This window comes from Xiphophorus couchianus, chromosome 18 (genome assembly GCF_001444195.1).
Source record: "Xiphophorus couchianus chromosome 18, X_couchianus-1.0, whole genome shotgun sequence".
In the NCBI taxonomy this organism is placed as follows: domain Eukaryota; kingdom Metazoa; phylum Chordata; class Actinopteri; order Cyprinodontiformes; family Poeciliidae; genus Xiphophorus; species Xiphophorus couchianus.
This window is the reverse complement of record NC_040245.1, coordinates 7,237,191-7,260,651: the sequence shown is the minus strand read 5'-3', so window position 1 is coordinate 7,260,651 and position 23,461 is coordinate 7,237,191. Positions and strand designations below refer to the sequence as shown.

The 23,461-nt window shown below is 37.3% G+C and overlaps 1 protein-coding gene across 3 annotated transcripts in view; it reads right to left on the bottom strand.

Annotated features, from left to right (window-relative positions):
* cadm2b (cell adhesion molecule 2b) overlaps window positions 1-23,461 on the bottom strand; it is a 159,195-nt gene that overhangs the window by 16,078 nt on the left and 119,656 nt on the right. For all 3 annotated transcript variants that reach the window (XM_027999094.1, XM_027999091.1, XM_027999092.1), the window contains 6 exons: window positions 19,319-19,468; window positions 6,993-7,145; window positions 6,454-6,591; window positions 908-1,066; window positions 519-609; window positions 175-353 (listed from right to left, as the gene is read on the bottom strand). In XM_027999094.1, the coding sequence (XP_027854895.1) occupies window positions 175-353; window positions 519-609; window positions 908-1,066; window positions 6,454-6,591; window positions 6,993-7,145; window positions 19,319-19,468 (870 nt within the window). The remainder of the gene's footprint in view (window positions 1-174; window positions 354-518; window positions 610-907; window positions 1,067-6,453; window positions 6,592-6,992; window positions 7,146-19,318; window positions 19,469-23,461) is intronic.

The window sequence follows — 23,461 nt, the reverse complement described above, 5'->3', positions numbered from 1 at the left end:
TTACCAGTAATCTTTTCCTAACGGTTTTATTCTGATTTTCTTGTGCTAGGTAAAGACTTGCTATACTTCTGTTTTTTCCTTTAATCAATAAATTATTGATATGAAACAATAATGCATCATTAAACAAAACTTTTGATCTTAAACAACAAAACAAGCTTTCAGTTTAGTACCCACCATATACAAACAGAATATATTCAGCAAAGCTGGTTCCCACATGGTTGCTGGCCTCACAGCGATATGTGCCATTGTCTGTTTTGTTTAGTGTCGTGATGGTGAGCTCTCTGCCCTCCACAATCATACGCTCAATGTCTGGCAGCTCTCCTCCATCTTTAGACCAGAGCACTGGTTCAGGTCTGGGAAAGAAAACACCAAAGAAAATCCTGTAGGTTGTATTTTTCCTATAGGTTTTCTAATTAATAAACTACATAAAGGAGAGGCAAGGGAAGAAACAACACCTTAGATGCAGGTCTTTAAAGTGAGCAACTACAAATTGTAACTTTGAATGAAGTCTAACTTACATTGGGTTGCCTATGGAGACACACTCCAGTTTGAAGTATTGTCCTTCCTGTGGAATTATCAGTGAATGTGTGATTTCCAGCTGAGGAGCATCTACAAAAAAACCCCAGAAAAAAAAGACAAAGATTCAATACTGTAACATGACTGTGTCCAAAACAAGCTTTAACACTAACAAAGCATAAAGATAGTTAGCTCTTTACCCTCCGGGTAGCCTTAGCTTTAGTTTGTATCTTTGTTGTAGGTTGAAAGTAATCCGTTACCTGCAAGTTAATCCTACACTAATCCATAACAAATGCAAAGCCCCACATGCAGAGATAAATGTAAAATCCAACGTTCTCCTCTCTGTATTAATTTTCAGTGCTTACATCTAATCCGTCTTTATAATACTCACAGTGAACCTCCAGGACCTCAGTTGTCATGTAGGGTTTGTACAGAGACACGTGCTCCACACTGCAGGTGTAAGCAACGCCATCATCCCGTTTGTCCACCTGGAAAAGGAGGCTACTCCTTACTGCGAAGGATTTTCCTGTAGCATTGACCTCTGTGGTCCCTATAGTGAGAGAAACACGTGCAAATTAATGTAAAGAGTAATTGTTGAATTTGAGTTATTGTCATATGTTTATATTGAAATGCAGTGCTGTGTAAAAGTGCTAAGAACATTAAACTTTTCTACATTTTGTCCCTTCATGACAAACATCAATAGATTTGACTTTGATTGTGTGTGATAGACAAACACTCTTTAATTGTAGGACTGACTTTACATTCAGGTCCTTCGTCCAGCAGAAAGGTGGACCTCCAATATGGCATCACATTCCTGACAAAACCCATGAGGAGCATATTAAGTAATCATAACAGTGCTTATTTTAATTGTGAGAGCACATAGCTCTGATGGCAGCTGCATTTCCATTTATTCTCGGGCCAGCACAAAAATAACCTGCCGAGAAATAAAACAAGTTCCATCCACCCATCTGTAAGAAAGTAAGGCAAAGGAAAGTTTGTTTTTCCTTTCCTCTTCTTTATCTTCTTCTTCTTCATCCACCTATGCCTCCTGTTCTTCTTCTTGTATTAGACCAACTTAGATGTTAGCACCACATCTGAGCTGAAAAATCTGACCTATCAAATCAATCAGGAGAGTTGCCGCCCCTGACTAACATACTGTATATGTCCTCTAAACAGAGAGTGAGTGCAATTTTCCAGAAAAGGCGTAAAGATGAGTGAAAGCAGTGTGTTTTACTGCTCTCTGGGCCACTGAATAAATATAAATGTGATCACAGTTGTACGCTCTCTTGATTAATAAATGTCCTGTCATGATTGCGTAATGCGCTCCTTTGGGTTTTTGGCAGGATTATTACATCAGAGTCCAACCCATTCTCAAGTCATTAGCAAATTTTAATCCAGAATTTTCCGGTATGTGGTGGTTCCCCACTGACGAAAGACCCCCACGGCATGATGATGGCTCCTCTGTTTCAAGGTGAGAGTGATCCATCAGGATGTTAGTTTTACACATACCATTTTGAGAGTTGTCAAAAAAAACGCTTTGTTTCGCAAGTTTTCTGTGTCCACTAAATCTGCATGCTGTCCTCATAAAATAAATTCAATTTTGTGTTTGTAATGTTACAAAATAAAGAAATAACAGGGAAACAAAACTTTCCTTGTTAAATTGTTAAAAAGGGAAATATTAAATTATATTTCAAAACTGTCAGTTGTGGAGAAGAACGTTGGACTGTTATTTTCCTCTCTATCTCCTTTGAGGGAGAGAATCTTTGGCCTCTGAAAGCTGAGGCGAGGAAGAGAGAATAGAGAAAAGAGAGGAATGTGAGCGTTGACTCGGTTGGTTGAGTGTGTTTGCTCCTCCAGGACCATCTCTCAAACATCCCACTCAAACAAAAACACACACTTCACCAGAAGACTGGGGGGAATTTTTGCAGTTGTTGTCACACTTTCACATATTCTTTTATTTTGTTTTAGTTTCATTTGCAGATGTTCACTCTTAAACAATTCTAGATGCTGGTTCTGGTTTTGGTTGACTTTTGAAGATTTCCTCATTGTTTGTGCATCCAAGATTGAAATTTTAAGAAATATCTTCGTAGCCTTCACCCAACACTTAATCTGGTACTGTCACAGATCTCATTAAACAAAGAAAAATAAATTACAATTTGTTAGGGGTATACATATCATGAAAAATTGCTTGCATCACAAAACAACTCAAATAAGTTTTAAAGACTAAAACCTATTTGCAATGAAACCTAGACCAGCAACACCCTCATAACTTGGGCTGATCTGCTCCATCACATACCACTGCAGCTACAGTCTATTCAGTACAACGATTTGGAATTTTAAAGTCTTAATATCCTTTACAATATCCTAATTTCACAAAATTATTTATTTGAGTTAATAAGAACCTGAAAAAGCACACAAATGCAAAAGTAATAGCAATAGTCCCAAAAAGCCTCTATAATTAAAAAAGAGCAACATTACAAGACTTTTATCTAAAGTTGAATATTCTGAATTTTGCCTATCAGTACAGAGATTGTAAAGGAAGTGTCTCTGCGGCATAAAACAGAAATCTCTGCAGTGTTTACTTTCATTTTGTCAAGCCGCCTGCAGCATTGGAGCTGCAACAGAGAAGCTGTCAGCCTGTTTCAAGGCGGCTGCTGGCATCGCCAGAGAGCATGTCGTGCCAGCTTTCGTAAGAAACAGGAATGTGCCCAGGTGCATCTGCTTTCAACCAACGCCCACGAGGCCAGAGGACCGATATTCTGGCAAAATTAAGCATGCCTGTAATCAGAGCATTAGCACCTCAGCGACTGACTTAAAAGATGTCCAAGATCTTATGACCAAAACTAATTGTGAAAGATCTTGTTATACAGTATTTCATTTGCTGTCCATAATAGGCAAGTTGGGGTACATTGTCTTGCCCTACGACACTTTGTGAAGTGGCAGGAAAACGTCCAGAATCCAGAACTCCCAACTTCCTGACAACTAGTTTTCCATCTGGCCTTATACAAAAGTGATACAACTAAAAAAATAATAAATGAATGATTGGCAGCTACAAAAAAAAGAAAAAAAAAAAAACAGTTCAGAGTTGATGGGGGGGATGGATAAAATCAAGTACAGAATGATCTATTTACTTCTTGAACAATCCAGCTAGGAAAAACTTTAAACTGAGGTGAACATTTCAGGAGTCCAACCATCCTAATCTTATAGTTACAATAAAATGGTTCAGAAGAAAGAAATTCCAAATGCTATCATATCAAAGTATTGTGGTAAATTGGGTTGAGAATTTGTGATTAGACATTTAAATTATTAACATCATCTCTCATCTCTCCAACCAATCAGACCAATCTTAAAATGTTTTGAAAGAAGGTTGCAAAAATGTGGGTCTCTAGATAGCATAGCTGGTGGAAACATATACCAAAAGACTTGAAGCTGGAAATAAAGCAAAAATATTGACTCAGAAAAGGGGAGGTGGTGAACTATTTGGATGAAAGTCAGACTTTTTATTTGTAAACCCTTTGAAAACCTTTATATCTCTCTTACTTCATAATTATGAACTGCTTTAAGTTAATTTCTTTCATAAAATCTAAATAAAGAAATTTAAGTTATACTCCTTGGCCTTGTACACCACATAATATCACTCTTGCTCTCTTTTTCCTTTCAAAAAAGCAGCTGAACTGATCAAAGTTGAATTCCATATAAAATTTGTGATAACATGCTTTCTCATTATCTGAATTCAAATGTCTTAAGAACTTTTCTTGCCTTGAATAGATAATTGGAATTCATCTGTTTGTCACAAAGGAAAGGAAACTTTGTGTATGCAAACAGCGTGATGGTGGGTGGATTTTTAATCAGCAGATTACAATTTGAAGCAGAGCTGTCATTCAGTGGCACAAGAAATTTGTATTGCTCTGCTCCCTGTAAACAAATTACTTGACTCTGGATGACAGTTGCACTTTGAGGTTTGTAAGGCTGTGTGCTTCTAATATACATTTTTGAAAAACAAATCATCAGAGCATGAAATAAATATGACATCTTTTAGCTATTACACCTGCAGTCGTCTTGGAGCAATAGAGGCTGGTCTCCCCCACCCCGCAGGGAAACATTTGACTGACAGGAGACACTGGTGGCAGAAGAACCAGTGGCAAAACATGCTGCTCCTAGCATATATGCACACCAAAGAAAGCTTTAAAGCGAAGCCTACAAAAGATTTAGATCCTGGAGCACTGATTGACATTCTCCATCTTTGACACTTTGACATGGAAATTAGGTATTTAAGTCAAGACCTCCAGTCTATGCAATGTTCTCTATCACTCTTTGTGAGGTGCACACAAGTCTGTTTGCCCCAGCGGCATCAAACCCAGTGCACCCAAATAAAACTAATAAAACATCTGTACACAAGACACCAGTCTGATGCAGCTCCGTGGCGCCTGATTATTTTTAGAGTTATGGGGTTTACTTATCCCAGACGTACATACCATTTCATTCTTTAGATGTGCAGTAAATTCAGTAAAAGTATGTCCGTATACTAGTATAGATTTCTGGGGTTAAATGATTTATCCTAAAGTGCATTTTATAACTCTAAAGTACAAAAGAGATCATCTGAGTGCCTCTGGAGATGGACAGCGTGTCTGGTTGTGTTGCTGTGAGCCAGCTCTCCACTGGCCTTTCAGGAAGCTACGTGCATGTCATTCCAACAGGAAAACTTCATATCCCAGCTCTTTTCCCATCAATCATCATGCCATGTTGGCCAGACACAGACAGAACCACCAAGAAAAAGCTCTCTGGTGCAAATCTTCAATAAAGAGCAACTGTCACACAGAACCTCCACAGAAAGCTCCATTGTATTAAAGATCTCTGTACTGCACCGTCTCTGTCATTAAGCTGGGGACCAACTGGTCTGGAATCTTTTAGTATTGAATTTGCACGTGTGTTTCTTTCTGCAGTTTTTCCATCCACAGAATTGCTTATTTTATTTCATGTTTACAAACCTTTGCATCTTAAGTAAACAATGCTCCAATATTGCATTTCTTCCCATTTGATACTATAGCATACATAATTCTGATTACAAGCTAAACCAGACTTCCATTAAGTTATTTGCACACATAAACCCCCCCCAAAAAAAACAACAAAATGCATCTTCTAGTCACACACACTTTTGCATTACAGCAGTAGAACATTTGCAATTGCTACTCAAATGTCAACATTACTTAATTTCATGCTAGGCTATGCAGACGCTCATCTGTATTGATGAATATTCACTCACCTTAGTAGATCAAGTCCTATAAGCGGTTCCAATTCAAGGTCGTATCACATATGATGACATACAGTATATTCTGATTAATTCAGACAATACTTAATCAACTATGTTGTATATAGAGTAGTAACCTTTATCCACAGGTGGGCAGATCATCATTAAAAATGTAAAAACAGGAATAAGCATAAGAAACTGTTTCAAACAACTCCAGTCATTATTTATTATTGATACGGAGGTGATATGTAAACCTGGAAGTTGAATTCCGACAGTTAATCAGTTTGATATAATTTGCATGTGTAAAAGAAGTTTGTGCAGGTTGATCACAAAAAAACTGATTATGCGCCGGGGTCAACATCCTTATAAATTGGCCCTAAGCCACTGCAAAGTAACTTTTTCCGCCCAAAATCCGTAACATACACATAATTGTACAACTTTCATTCTAAAACACAGTCCACAAAAACAGGGCCACATCATGCGCTTTAAAATCTCCCATATGTGGCCAGTTCTGTGACATCTGTCAGCTTACAAGGACTGCAGCAATGCCCAGGCCAGTGTAACGGAGCATGAATATGAGCACAAAGGAATTGCAGCAGTTGAATGACTTGACAGTATGAATGTCTCCTAGAGAGTGCAGGTTGTAAGAGAGGATACAGTTCTCTGTTAAATCCATATCACAGGCTTACCTTGGACCTCCTTGTCATTTCGGAACCACCGAATGTTGGCAGCAGGTTTGCTGCCTGATGTGATGCATGTCAGGGTGATTTCGTCTCCCTCCATGGCTGGCTTGGTAAATCCTGTGATTTCTGGCCGACTTGGCACTCCTGTGGTGCATCGGGGCATAAACAAGATTAGCATTCTGAATACATGTGGAGCACTAATTTGCTAATTGCTACTCATTTAAGTTTAGTTATCCATATCGTCCTTTGATAACATCACATGCATCATTTCCAGGATTGGTGCATGCTTTTGTTTTCATTGAGTTAGATTATTGAATTGGTATAGAGCTCTTAATCAGCTGCAGTACATCCATAATGCCATGCCCAGAGACCTTAAAACACTATACTTGATCCCTGTATAAAGAATAGAATTTAAAATCTAGTTGCTTCTTGGATATACTCCTGTATATCATGCTTATAGATACCATAATTACATCATAATTTAAAATGTGCATTTGAAAAATCTAGTGCAGGAGGAAGCACGTGGAAAAATTGGTCATGCTCACCTAAAACAGTGAGGAAGGCCTTTGTTGTCTTGACAGGCATGGTGAAGAGTGAGCATGTATACTGGCCCTCGTCTGACAGGCTGACGTCATTGATTCTGATGGTGAGCTCCTGTGACGTGGCTCGTACAAGCTCAATTCTGTGATCCCTCAGAGCTGACAGGAAGGAGAAACAGAATGAAAAAGAGCAGGGAAAAAGACACATACACTGATTAGGAAACCTATATAGACCTGGCAACCGCAGTTGTAGAGTTACTGTGCAAGATTTCTGTAACCTTTACCAGAACTATGCTGAACAAACTGTGTCCTAACCTATTTCAAAAATAGTTGTTTAGCTTTCTAGGCTGACAAGCTTATTTACAATCACGGAGAGTACAGAAAGTGTCAGAGCAGTGCACTGAAGTGCAACAGCAGCAAAAACGTAGTGCTCAAGTTATATTTATTTTAATAATCAATTACATTCTTGGTTTTTATTTAGAACTATAGCAACTGGCTCTGCTTGTCATTTGCCATCACAGTCAAAGACAACAGTCTCCAAATAAAGTGGTAAAAGACAAATTCATTTGAAAAACTCTAAACTGTAGAACCATAGCCACGCAATAATTCATTACTGTCTATAAGCAGACACAAGCTACGGCTCCTGTACAAAGTTTCCATCCATTCATCATGGACATGATTGTGATACCAATTTTTGGTGCTTTGTAACTCATTTTTAATGTTCTCTTACAGGTGTGAAATCATGGAAGTCACCAGATCCATTTTACTGGGGAATGTGTGCCAAGATATATCTGCCAAGCCCCAGAAAAATATCCAAATGTCAAAATCTGTGAAAATATTTAACACAGGATTTAAAAATTAAACCAGTTCTTACAGGAGAAAAACGGCCCAAATCCCAGCAACTATTGTGAGAGGCTTGGGGAAGCATATCTAAAATATTTGATCCGAGTTAGACAGTTTAAAAGACAATTTTAATAAACACTAAGGGAATACATATAAACCTCTAAAGTAGACTTGGGTTTCAAAAAATCCTGCTGAAATTGTTTTTGCCTTTGATCATTTTGATAGTCGTAACTGAACTAAAACAGAAAAAAATTGTCTGGTTTAATTTCAGACACTGAGAAAAAAAAACCTTTTTTTCTTTTTTTTACAAAATATTTGTGAGCATCTGGTTATACTACTCATTTTAACATTTTCTGTATAAAAATATTGGTGCATCTACATGCAAAAAAAAAAAAAAATCAAAAATCAAAACAGATTTTTAAGTCTGAGCAAATCTACAGCTACTTTTAATGTTCTACGTCCTTGCCACTCATTGAACTACATCCAAAAACCTACAAAAGTTAAATGTCTTAACTCAATAAGGTCAGCCTGTACCTTTTATCCATTTTTACACTATTAAATTCAGACTAACCTTCCTCTTCTGTACGAGTACAAGTGAGCAACCACAGAGGGCAGGAGGCAAAGTGGCTTCATTTAATAAATTACACATTCTTAATCCTCAGTCCCTTTAGGCCTGGCCAGCTCCCTCCTGGGATTTCTTTTCCCATTTAAGATAATTTAAACTCTGTTGTGCTGCACTCCAAAGAGAAAATCTGGCAAAATGCAGCAGGAAGATTGCTGATTAGGATTTAAGACTGGTAGTAGGTCACAGCTGGCATTTGATTTCAAAGATACAAAAACAGCAGAGATGTAAATTCCAGCAAAATGGAACGGGGTGACATGCTTATTAGGTTTTACACAAAACATAGATAATTATCGGAAAGGCTGCTCTTTATCTTTAATTACATGTAATGATTAATATCATATAATGACATGCACTTAAAGGGGACCAAAAGACCAATGCCTGGAAGAAGTTTCTTAATGGAGATTTAAATTTTTATTTTGAAGAATAAAGAGCAATGTAAATAAATTAAATCTTCAAGCAATAATTCAAATTTATAAAAAGCCTTGCCATTAGGCAGCCAGCTCATTACTTGCTACGGGGTTTAAAACAAACATTTGATAGTACTGCTGTAGAAAGCAGCATTCTGAAACAAAGCTGTTGTTTGTAGTTAAGCACCCTCACAATGCAGCCTAAAATGGCCCAAAGGCTTCGGCAGAAAACAGCAATGTCTTTGGTGGATCCACAAACTGGAGAGGTGATGAGGTCTTAGCAAACGCTGCACAGCAACTCAAGATATGGAATTATGGCCTGGGAGGATCAAACCTGTGAATGAGATGATACGCTTGTCTCGGCCTATATCCCTCTATCTCTGTAACACATGGAGGAAAGACAGAAAGAAACAAGCCAAGCTTTCTCCTTCCTAACTCCCCACTCCTGGAAGCACAAACACCTTTTTGAGATGCTGCTAAATGTTTTCTGTGTTCTCCAACAGATTTGTTGATGGAAAGGTGCTGTTTTTGTTTTGCGATGAACTGCCAGTAACTTGTAAGCGTTTGCATGAAACATTTGCAGTTTCTTCCAGTAGGTGTGATCAGCATGAAATTATATCTGTTTCAACACATTTTTTTAGTGCTGTCAACAAGGATTGAAATGCCAGTGCAACTCCCCAATGCAGAGCACACTCCCCTTGGTTTGCTGTTCCAATAAAAACAGGTACCATTTTTGATAATTACACACGCAGGTTCAATGTTGTGCTATTTGTAATTTTAGTACTCCGTAGTGGCACATGCAGTGTCTAGTAGAAGTATTCATGTTTTTAACACGTTGTGGTGTGCCTTCGCATTCAGTTCCCCTGAGTCAGTACTTTGTAGAGCCACCTTTCACTGCAATTACACCTGCAAGTCTTTCGGGAGTTGTCTCTACTAGCTTTGCATATCTAGACTGAAATTGCGTTTGCAAATAGCTCAAATAGCGCAGAGCATATGTTCACATCAGTTTTCAAGGTTCATCTCAAGTGGCCTAAGGCCTGGACTTTGAGTAGGCCATTCTAAAACACAATTATGCCCTGATCTAAAACATACCAGTCCAGTTGTAATGTATATGTTCAGGGTGTTTGCCTCAGTCTCGAGTATGTTGCATCTGGTTTTCTTCCATTTCTTTTGATCTCAAACCAGTTTTCTTGTTGCAGAAAAGCATCCCCACAGCAGTAATCATTCATGGTGGGGAGTGTGGGTTCAAGGTGAAGTGCAGTTTTAGATTTTTACCAAACACTCCATTTTGCACAAAGGTCTAACAGTTTTGTTTTGGTCCAATCTAACTGGAGCTCCTTTTCTCAGAAGTTCACTATGTCCCTACATGCAAACATGACTTTTCATGTTTTTCAACAAATAATTGTTTTTTTCTGGTCGCTCTTACAGATATAAACAAAATTATTTGAGTGTAAGATTCATATTGTACTGTGTGGATTTCTGCAGCTCCCCTAGAGTTACCATGGTTTTCTTAGCTGTCCCTCTGCTTGGTGCTCTCCTTAACCAGCCTTTTGCCTTAGATGGACTTGTTATGTTTACAATTGTGGAAAATTATTTTGACTTTGAGATGATAAATTAAACAGTGTCCAACTGAAAGCTTTGGATATGTTTTTAACAAATATCTGAGGCTTTCACAGAACAGTAGAATTTATGGGTATACATAGCCACACACTATTTCCATTTTTTTCAAACTTCTGAAAGCAGTTGTAAAAATGAAGGCACTGTGAAAAATATATAATTCAACAGAACTACATTGATCTCAGAGCTTACAGAACACAATTTTCCCAGGATATTACTGGTATAGTAAGATATTATTCTGAGTTTCATTGTATGTGCTTGCCATTGGAAGAATAAAGCTAAAATTTCTCATAATCTTCTGTCACCAACTTTAAAAAGGCCCATTATCAATGTCTGCTGTTCAATTGATGCTGTGTCTGTTTTTAAATACCAAGGAGTGACCCAATGCAATACAGACGGTTGATAATTTCAAGTGACATTTAAAGCTAAAAGGATTGAGCTCATTTTCTGTAATTCATGAACATCACATTACTATTCAGAACTGAAATATATCCAAATGTCAGTTGCTGAAATATTGAATCTCATAGACAAATCCCAAGAAAAGACAGAAACCTACGGCTTAAAAAAGAGTGGGGTTGACCGATGCTATTTTGCTGAAAAGTCAATGGCATTAAAACCAAATGAGTAAAAGCTGATATTGATCGAATAAAATGTACAACTCAAAAACAAGTATTGCTTGTTACTCAAATATCATAAGACCAGACAACAAACTACTAGGAATCCAATCCTGACAAAGGGCCCAGGGTGTGGGTAAATCCGTCACAATCAGACCCAAATGCCACGGCTGACAAAGTTTTTTTTTCCAGGTGCTTTGGGAAATCAATGTGATGAAAAGGTTCATTTCCCCCTAAACCCTAGATAGCTCTACTACTGTTCATTCTGCTTACGCAGAAACATAAATCTGCACTCTGGCCTTGTGTTTGCTCCAGCCTTGTAGCATGGCAGCTAAATGACATGGCAGGAGTGCATCTTTTGTGATGGAGGCCTTCCCAAGGTTGTCTCAGATCAGTTGAACTTATTGCCCCGGTTTGCATGTAATGTTTTATTTATTTTCCCAATAGAACATAACTCTACCTTCCACAGTACCTTGTAAACCATTAATGCCTATAGGATTGTTTGTCTCTTTTGCATTTTGTTACAGAATAAACTTTAATTTTTAAACAAAACAAGGAAGAATGAAATCATGCTTTACAAATTAAGTTATTCCAGTGTGAAAAGTGTGGGGCTTATTTATATGAGGTCCTTTTCACCCGTTTAGCCCTAAATAAAATTTAGCACAACAAACTGCAACCTATTTAGGTAAAAGTCCACCTATTTGTACTTTAATTTCATTATTAAGATAGCTGTTCAATGAAGCACACAGAAGAGGACAAAGCAAATATGTGAGCAAAAGTCTGTTCAGAGACTAAATGAAACTTTTGTTTGCCTACATAAAATTACTGTACGTCAGAAAACAAACACTATGACCACACCATTTCCAATATAAAATGTATTATATTACTTATGCATAATTTAACGTGAGATTTATTTGTTGAAAAATAATTTCCATGTATCAGTTTATTTCCACACAACATCATGCATTATTCTGTTGGCTCACTGTTTTTTTTTTCTTCAATTTAAACCATTAAAGACATAACTTTTTCTATTTTAGTATGTCAAGAAAAAAAAAGTATTCTGCAATATCAAAATAATTAAATACAGTAGGAATGACATGTATTTGGAGATTTCTAAGTTGGGTCTGCCTTTAGATAGCTGGAGACATAGAATCAAGAATATCAAAAGTTACGTGACATTCATTTTATTTTTGTCACACAAATGTTAACAATTGTTTCTAGCTACTTAAATATGAACAATTTTCTAAAAGCCTAGTCAGAAAAAGTATATTTTAAGTCCATCCGTTAGACTTGGAGCCAAACAAAGAGCTGTCAGGTACAGTCAAAATATTTCACATCTGTGTTCCCATGTCACCATTTTTACATGGCCTATTACCACTTTGAGCTAGTCTGGAAATGTGAAAGCACTAGCTGTCCTTCAGCAAGAACACAGAATCCTGGCAAGCACCCCCTGCCTGCTTTCCATCCATGGGCTCCACTCTTTGCAATTAGAGGGTGTTTGCTGCTGGCTGTGCTCGCTTGGTGGCTGTGTGGGTGATTTTGGACACGTTCCAAGTATATAGTGGTGCAGGCAGGGGGCTCTTCTGCACCACACATGTGGCTACAATTAACAGAAGGAAAGAGCCTTGTTCCAGAGGGCCATTGTCACTGCCTGCTCGCTCAGAAATCCCACAGAGCAGATGCTACTCAAATTAGACTAATTTTCACTGCTTGAAGCGGTTATACCAAAAAAGGAGGAAATCTTTTTATGGCTATACATACACCTGATTCAGAGAGAAGGCAATGAGACTGAAAATATTTTTGTGTTTCTCAGATCCTTAATATATAGGCTTAATTGTACAATTTGAGGCTGATTTTTTATATTTATTTCAGCAAACCAGTTAAAAGGGGGAACTCTTTTTTTACACAATCATTACATGGACTGATGTTTTCCAAGTGTTTTTTCTGATAATTTTGATGATTACACTCTATGGTTATTGAAAACCAACATTTTCAGAAAATTCTCATGCTGCATAAATTACAAAATAATAGTCTCTTACTACATAAATGTTATGCATGGATATGTTATGGATATGAAAAGGCCTACAGTGTAGGCCCTACACTATAGTGGGGAAGATGGCTGCCTTTAGAGATGTCCAGAAGGAAGTAACATAAACCCTCAGCAAAGATGGTAAGCCACAAAACGTAATCGCAAAACAAGCTGGTGGTATCCTAGTATTACTGGAAAGTTAAGTGAAAGGAAACAGTGTGGCAGAAAATGATTTTCGAGCAAGATAGACTTGGAAGAAAAGCCTATTTAAATTGTGGGGAAGTTTACAAGGGATGGTCTGCGATACAGGCTTGTTAAGCCACTTCTGAACCAGAAAAGCCATTAGCATCTTGTCAAGCATAAGAAGAAAAAGACTGGACACTTGCTTGATGGTCGTCTTTCAAATGAAAGTACATTTTTCATTTCTGAAATTACTCAAATCATTTAACTTTTGTATGTTATTTAACTTTATTGTGTTTGCAACTGAGTCACAAGAAACACACAACAAGAACTTGACTTTTCTCCAAGCAAATCTGAAATTCTTCAGAATCCTTAGTTATTTTTTAAAAGTTATTATAAACAATATATGAAAATTAATTGTCAGAAAGGATCCAGTGTTTTGTTGTTCTTCACATTAGCAGTCAGCACAGAGTGCACGGTGACATAATAGAAAATTCACATTTCAGTGAAGCTAGAAGTAAAATACTATACTTAAAAGCCCATTAGTCCTTTAAGGAAGACATTAGCCCTGGCCATGAGGCCCTTTTCAGCATTTTTGTTCCGTGTAAAAACATTAAAAGCAAACACCACTTTAAGGAACAAACTCATGGCTTCTTACCAGTGAAAAATCTTTCAAAGACTTAAAATCAACAACGAATGTTGTGTATTCACTAGATTTGAAATTTAAATGTGCTTTTACTGGTGCTCATGCCTATAATTGCATCCTTAGTAATTATCCTTCATTCTCTCAAGCTAATGAATGTTTTAATGCTCACATTAGAGCATTCATTTAGCACATAACAGCATTTTGATTACAACAAGCCAATTAAGATCAATTTTGCTTTGTGACCTTTATGATTCATTCTGAGTTCCCCAATTAAATGTCATGAATGATGAACCATGAACTAAGAAAAGATGGGACTGAAATAGAGAAATGGACAATGTAATAAAGAATGTTGATGTAACTTTGGGGCTTGACATAAATCTCCAATATATATGTAATGTTTAAATAGCTAGACATCTCCACATTGCAACACATGATGTTGATGAAATTAGTTATCTCCCTTCCACTTGAATCCCACAGAATGTTTTTAATGAGTGTATTATTCATATTCACCATATCTGATAAAAGATTCTGTATGCCTTCTGAAATGTCATTACCATTCTCTATAGCCTCACGAGCATTTTATCCTTTCCCCGGAGAAGCCAGAGTGAAATAAATCATAATGAAGACAGCAGAGGACAGTTCTGTTCTCATTTGTACTGCTCAGTAATAATAACTCATAACAGTGGTGACTTAAAGTAGGGATAATTCAACAAAATCATATGGTCTGAATTACTTTTTTTATTAGGGCAACCCACCAAAGCAGTGGTGACCACTAATTGGCCTAATGTATGAGGGAAGCAATGGCCTAACTATTACGGTAATTTATCTCTGTTTTCTCACGTCTGTACAGGAACCAGCTATTTGCCATAGTGTGATCTGAAACCTCTGAGGTGGTCACATTCAACCTAGAATTGGAAATACATAATGGATGAGACTGAGCAGCCCAAGGAGAAAGCTGGCATGATATAAGACGAGGAATATCTTGACCGCTAGATTAATATGCAGAGAGATTCTAAGCCATGATCTCATGTGACATCTGAGGTCAGTTAATATTCTTTCAAAAAAAATAAAAATTACAGAAAGATAAGCTAAATCTGGGATACCAAAATGATCCCTCTTTAGTACAATCAGCTTTAATGGCCACTTGCTTAATTCTGCTATTCCTTAAATTTCTAAGAAGTTTGTTTTGATTGGAAATGATGCCGGTACCATTGCAAGACAGTATTCAAAGGGTAGCATTTAATTTGCCTTTTACAAAACAGACTACTTATTCAGTCTATAGACAGATTTTCTTTTTTTTTATCAACTGTGCATTGAACTGGGACCTCCAAGACTGTCACAATACATAATTCAAGGTCTGTTTTTTAATACTGCTCAAAGAGTGAGGTATGCTGTAGTGAATGTAGCACCAGTGGAAAAAAAAATAATTGTCCTCAGTACGTTTGTGCACTTTGAAGGGGTTGGATGAATATAGCAGTGCATTTGTATTATATCTCTATGCCTGCTGTTCTGGCATGTCACATAATAGAGGAGCAGCCAAACATAGAATTTACATTTGGCAGATAGATATTAGAATGAAAAAAATAAAAAAACATCAAAACAATCTAAATAGAAATTGATTGACAGTCATCATTGTCACCAGCCTCTGGCACAACATCTTGCAGCTGAAACTCCTTTTCCAGAGAAGTTGTATTCTTCAAGTAAAAATTGATCTGACCTGATAAAAATATGAATTCAAATTGAAATCTGCTTAAAGTCATCATTCAGTATTGTGTTTATTAAAGGGAACATACCATGCTTCCTACCAAACAAGTTGGCATGAGTCTATAGGCAATACAAAATATATGTATTACATTTTTTGCACAGAAATCATTCTCATATATTGAGATTTCACATAATTAGTTCTGTTCATTTTGAACTCCTTTCAGAATGGACTGTTCTAGGGCTCTATCACTTTAACGCAAATAAGCTGTTGCTGGCCACGCCTCCAAACTCAATGTTTACACTTGCACTTTACACACGTGAAAATGATTGTAAACAGATGTGCAATTGTACAACCATACATCTTTGATTCCAAGTCAGATCCAGAAGCAGAAGAGGGAAATATGCTTATTGCAGTCAACACAAAACATGAATGCATGATGGCCAGAAAAAAGGCTGTGTGGAGTTTTTTTTAGTGCTTGGACTGTTTCTAGAAACAGTAGAGACCCAAATGGAAGTACAAAAATTTGCAAAAGCTAATTTTGAATATTAGGTACCCTTTAAAGTCAACAAATCAGCCTCACTTTTAAGTTACTTACTGTCTACCCTAACCTTCAATGGCATTTGGTGACCAAGAGGTTCACTAAGCAAATTTTTCTTTTTAAGGAAATGTAATTATCTTTAAAAAATATACATGTCTTTACCAACAAATAATCTTTTTGCTTATTTGATGAAGAGGAGTTGTAATCCTGGCCATTTATTTTATTGGTCAAGTTGTAGAAGCTGTTGTAAAAGCTTCTTTTTGTGCTTGCAAAAATAGCCACCTAGTTCAAAATTGAACTAATTATAGACAAGTCAAAGATCAAATTTTATCTTATGTTATCATATGACTTTAGAAATAATGGAAACTAGTCCCAAGGAAATTTGAAAGAGCATATTAAAACTCTCACCTTTTCTTAACGTAAAAAAGCACATCACGGCAATTGTCCTTATCTTTCATGCTAAGCTAGAGGGAATAAGATCAAGTAGATTAAAAAAATCCCAATCATTTCATTAGCATATAGAACCACACATCAGAAGTGTAAAAAGCCTTTGGTGTTGAATCTTTCTTAAGTGACAGAAGGGGACTGTTATAGTCATTCAAAACAACGGCACAACATGGACAGAGAAACTACAAGGACTGGAAGCAGCAGGAAAAAGTGATATGTATCTAGCACATACAGATAGTTTAAAATATTAAAACAGAGTAAGGTAATGCATCATTGCTGCCATAATCTAATCTACTCAGTGAGAGCAATCCTTGACCAGGTTTTTATCACAGAAAGTGAACAGGGCTGCCTTAAACTCAACAGTTTCACGTTGAAATGAAAGTCAGCATGAGGTTAAATGCAGCATTCTTCACTGGCTCGACAAGAGGCCAAAACAAGTAAGAGGATAGTTGCAGCTCTATGCCAAGCAATTAATTGGTGATTTGGCACAGCAGAAGTATCTTTCCAGGTGTCCCACTTTGTTCTACATATGAGTCTTGTGTCGTTCAACGCCTCCCATTTCTCCTGATAGCCTCCCAGGCATCGCATTTGTTGTGCCAATAAAGCTTTTTATTTGGCTGTGGGAGACGGAGAGAAAATGTTCCCACACTTAACTCTGTCAACTTCTACTCTTATTAACAGCATTCATTTTGTCATCGTCATTGCTTAGCAAAAGGAGTTTGCCCTGTAATATAAATTGTTAAACAAGATGAGCAAAGTGGCGTTTTTCATTTTGTTCTTCATGCTCAAACAAAGATTATGAGTTTTTTCTAAACGGAATTATGAAACATCCCTCATCTAGTTTTGATTATATCATGGTGCCTGATGGACCGAAAAAGTGGGTAAAATTGTCTCGTAATGTGCTGAACTTGGTTCAGATCTTCCTCTGTACACTGGGACAACTTTGTGTGTTTTGACAAGTGAACAAAGAGCACACTCGAGGTCTCTCAAGGTTGCATTCTTGGGCCACTTTTATTCAACATATGCTTGTCTTAGCTCAAATCAAATATTATTAATACATCTTTTACCCTTTGTATGCTTAGGACTCATCAGTGAGTGGACTCCAGAAAAGACAGCTTTTGCTCCTAAAAATGCATGGTTAGATTTCAGCTCTCAACCAAAGAGAGAGCTAAAAACCACATTGCATGAAAGAAAGCCATGTGTAGTTAAGGACTGAGGCTTGAATTTTAACAACCACAAAAAGTCTATAATAGAATAAGCCTCCTCTCATAAAACAAACATTGCAAGAATAAAGGCTTCCCCTTAAAAATAGAGCACAAAGGTCGATGCGTGTTGTAAAAGTAGAGCGAGCCCCCATACAGAGGCTATAGTTCTCTACACACTCATCCTGGGTTCCATTCCTGACCCTGAGACCTTTGCTGCATGTATTCCCCATTCTCTCTCTTCTCCTTTTTTTCGTTCATACAGCTTTGTCTTCTCTAACCCCCAGTCAGTTGTGACCACTTGTACTGAGCCAGGATCTGCAGGACGTTTCATTCTGTTAAAGGGGAGCTTCTCTTCTCCACTGTCGCTACATGCATGCTTGGTCTAAAAGATTGCTGTAAAGTCAATGACACAATGCAAGCAAATTTCCTGTAAAGCACTCTAAATTATCTCATGGGTAAGATGAACTTGCCTTAATCTATAACATAGAATAATATGTTTAGGAGAGGAATAGGTTCTGTTCTTTGATTTCTTCTTCAATTCACATCCTCAGGGCACACCCACACTATTCACACAAGAGGATCTGTTTAAGATTCAGTTAACTTTCATTTAATTGTATTTGGAAGCAATTTCATCTAATAAAACACCTTAGACCTCATTACTAAATCCAATCAGTTGTGAGGGAGGAAAGTATTTCTTCAAACCAGATGGACTCTCATTCTCCTGGTTTGCTGTGGCATCTTCCTTTCCCCATCAATTGTTATTCAAAGGGAAAGTTCATCTTCAATCACCGGACCAATGATATTGTATTAGCAGCTACAGCAGAAATGAAATGGGTAATATGCTGTGAGAAACACTGATAGATGAGCACCCCGACCCTTACACGACCAGTCCTCTGTTACACTCCCTTTCACCCCAATTCTAATTTATCAAATCCAGACTTTTGTCACCTTTAAATTGGATTTGGCTGGTGAGAGTGCGTTATGTTTCATCCAAGCTGAGGCCATGTTTCACGAGGTTGCAACACTCTACTTCCAGATCAGAGTGATATCAAAACAACAATACAAATTTAGGGCAGCATAGACACTAATTAAGACCAATCATCTCAACATCCACAGGCACTACAATGTTGTAAACAGCACAGTGAGTGCTGCGTGATTACAAAAGTGCAATACAAAAACAGTCTATTCCTGCTTAGTCTGCCCCCTGGGACATCAAGATGAAAAAAAAAACATGAAAAGTTTCTTCGGCATTAGGAGTAATGAATGCGTTTCCCTTTTATCACGTCTGTTGTGTATTCAGTCAAACTGTGCTCGCAGGCACAGTTTGACTGAAAAGACGAGACATATTCGAACATTCAGAGTTTAAAAAAATAATTTGAAAAGATGCTGATGCAATTTAATCTGCTTCAGACATATTTATCACAGCTTAACATTTCATCATTTTTTTCCCTCCTCATGTTTGGAAATATCACTCACCTTTCTTGTCCCCAAAGAACAGAGTTTGTTGTGCAGGGTTTGACCACTGGAGGGAAGTGTTATCATTGTAATCCACACGACAGGTCATGTTGGCTGTGCCCCCCTCCACCACCGTCACATTCTGAGTGATGGGGAACTGACCCTGGCTCCCTGTGGGATTTGTAAAACACAGCTTGAGAAAATTGCTATAACAAGAACCAGTTATATATTGCATGTTAACATCTTTTTTTTATTATTATATTTTTTCACTCAAAACTAAAATCAAAGTTTTCTTTACACCTTAACATAACAACTCCTAGTTACAATATTCTCCCTCAGAATATCACACAAAGCTTTAAACAGCCATCGCGGCTAAAGGACTGATGTTAGTTTTTCTCGTGACAATAGTAAATGTTAGTCACCCAGACTGCCTTCTGTGTTGCCTTATTGCAAGTACCTAATTGGTAGCATGGCCTAATTAGAGGTAGTCATGTTCTGCTGCAGAGTGTGGATCTGCAGCTGGGTGGTAAATTGACACATAATCCCAGACACCGTGGGCCTTCGATCCAAGCGACTGCCGTGCCCCAGAACAGCCGCTTGTTGCAGTGTGCCGAATACATCCAAATGAGACCTAATCACACAGCCTTGCTGGATTTTACCTTCTTATTCCACATTTGTACTTGTCGTCTCAGAAAAGTCCTCCTAATTACATTGCAGGAGTACTTTTATCCTGTGTGCATTTTATTAAACTCTTCCTAGCTACAGAATCACGTCTTAAACTAATTCTCTTTTGAAGGAGGTGATTTTTTTTTTTTTTTTTTAAGCCCAAATCCTCTCTTTTAAGCATGTCAAGAAGCAACAATTGCATTAGAGCTCTTGAATTTGTGACGAGGCTGTTTAGGACCGACAAGCTAAGAAGATTTACATGTTCCTCTGGTTTTTTGTAGATCTGCTTTGCTTTCCATGGGTACACCTATGTCCCTGGATTTGAAGGTGACATTGACTGTGCTACAGTTCACCGCAGGGACTTTCAGCTTGGGGAGCAGCTGTCTGCCTCATTAGTCCCACTCACACATGGGTGCAGAGGACGATGGGAGAGCCAAAGATCTGTAGATCTTTCTTGACCTAGATTGTACTGATGAAGCCAATCGTCTGCTGGAGGTGAGGGGAAGCTTGACCATGAACAGTGATTGGAAATCATTCCATCAGACCTGTTAACTCTCTTTATGTGCTTATTTATTCGTTTAGCATCAAGTATTTAAGGGACTTAAATACTTAAATAGATTTCTTAGTAATCTTTCTCATTTTTTATGTATTCCTCCAATATAAATCAAGTTATTAAAGCTGTCTGAGTATTAATATTTTTTATTTTTTACATGCTTTACAGATACCGTTTTCACAATTGCATGCTTACATACACTGGTCATGCATTAAAGTTATGTTAAATCACTAACTATTTAATTGAACATTTATCTCCTACAATGGATAATCATATAGCACACAGCTTTGAAAAACACTAATTGGCTAACCAGATTTGAATTTGCAGAGAGTTTGAAAAAAAAAAAAAAAAAATCTTTTTATACTGCACAAACTTTTCACACTTTGCCAGCAAGCGCCACAAACCTTGATGGACTTTAATAAGATTAAACATCAACTAATAGTAACAGCTACTAGTAACACACTCAACCAATCTGACCATATGGAAAAGTGGCAAGCAGAATGTTGTAAGAATTTTTACTACGCATATCACATCACATCCTGAACACACCATGAAATATTGCGGTAGCAGCCTCAATGTGTGGGGAAGCTTCAGCAAAGACAGGAAAGATAGTTGGAGTTGGTGGGAGGAAGGGTAAAGCAGAATACAGGGTTATCCCAGAGGAAGTTCTGTGATTCATTGGGGCAGAACTTTACCTTCCAACATAACAACAGACTTATATTTTCACCCAGTTACCATGGAATAGAATGGCTAAATCAAAGTCTAAAAATATTCACTCACTTGGATATTTTACTGTTTTATTGCTTTTACGAATCAGTCATGGTCAACAAAATCAGCCTTTTTCGACAAAATATCTTACAAAAAAATTCAGTTAATTTCAATGTGAGAACTGATTTGTAAAAAGATAACAATTAAATAAAACATTTAACATCATATAAGGAATTGCATATCTACCCCACTGCCCCCCAAAACCTCTGTGAACATATAGACATTTTCATGCTATTGGCGTCCAAAGCCATTTTCCAAACTGCTCAAACCTCTTCAAAGACTCATCATCACCTCCACTGCCTACATACAGACAGGTGACAAATTAAAGGGGAAAGAAACAGAATCACGCAGAGCTTCTTTGCTATAGCATGGTTTGGGTTCATTTGTGCTCCCAGGTAGGGTCAGGACAAATCAATACAGTTTTTTTCTTTGTGATCACCTTTACTCTGTGATGAAACATCTCTATCCTGATGGGAGTGGTCTCTTCCAGGATGAGAATGCCCCTATCCATAGGGTCACTGAATGAATTGATGAGTGTGAAAAAGGTGAATCATATATTTTTGAGTTCTATGCTGTCTCAAGAACTCAGCTAGGTTGTACACATATGGCAGAATTCAGCTTGAAATGTCAGAATTTGACTACGCGTCTCCTCTGAAATGACAAAAATGGCCCATGAGGGACCTGCTTCAGCTGTACAGATCTAACTACTTGAAATGTGGAGCTTATAGACATTTTTATACTAATGTTTTCAGAAGAGAGAAAAATATATTCATCTTATGATTTTCATTTCTAAACTAAATAGCTGCACATGCCTAAACTTCTCGCAGACATTGAGAACCTGTTACAGCTGGATGATTGACAGGAAACATGGACCTAAAAAGAGAGCTGTCAGCCAAAACAGTAGAAAGGATGAAAAAAAAAATCTCCTTTTAGATTGTTTGTACCTTTATAGAGGAAGTGCAACAAAATGGACAGATTGTAAAAGGGAAGCATTTAAATAGATCAGACAGGATATCAAAGCATCAGGATGGGAAACTCAAAGCAAAACGCATCAAAAAGAAAAAGCACAAAGACCGAAAAGAAAGATAAACGGGCACATCAGGAGTCAATAAGTGTATTAAGGAAAACAAGACTAGAGTGGTGGATGAGTGGATGAATGTGAGACTCAGGAACCTGATTTGCTTAAACAGATTTTGCTTAAATATTTATCTGGTGGCATCACAATAGAACATATATAGATGACTACCTAAACAAAAGTTTCTACAGTTACTTGTTATATGGGAATCTCTATTAATTAATAGAGAAATTCCCATTTCGTCTCTTTTAATTTCTACTAATTAAAAGAGATGAACCAATGGTAGTCAGCACCTCTAAGTGGTTCTAATTAAAAGTAGCTCTGGCTATGAAGTCATTTTTAAAAATGAGCACGGACCCAGCAACTACACGAGCATAAAAAACGTTTCCAGGAAAGGAAGATCCAGAAAACAGCCAGATCTTAGATTTAATGAAAACTTTTGCTGAAATTCATTTAAAAAATAATATTATGACAAGGCTAAAATGATACAAACTGTGATGTATTGCTTCATCTAAAAAAAGTGCTGATATTTGCCATCCATTATCTTCCACTTAATCTGGGGTCGGATCGCAGAGGCAGCAGCCTGAGCACAGAGACCCAGAGTTCCTCTCCCCAGTCAGTTGGGCCAGCTGCTCACTGGGAATCCCAAGGCGTTCCCAGTCCAGCTGAGAAACAAACTTCTGACCCCATCTCTAAAGGAAAAGGGCTAGGAATTGCAATAACCTCATTCATTTTCTCTTTCCAAGCCGCAATTCTAAACTATGAAGTAAAATAGTTCAGTGTCACATCTAAAATGGTTTCTGTTGAACATCCAATAAAGTAGCAGTTAATTTAAAAAAAAATGTATTTTCTATGGGAACAAACTGCTACAGTTTTCTGCGATGCAACTTACAATGTATCATAAAAAATGAAATTATTATAATATTTCCTGAACAAATGAAATTCATAAAGTACTTTACTTTTATCATCTGCAAAATAGCACAACATTTTGAAAACAAGAACTCCATAAATGAGTACATACTTCAAATATGCATAGGTATTGATCAGAAGTATAAAAATAACAATCCTGCTGTATTAAACATGTGCTTCCCCAATGACTCAA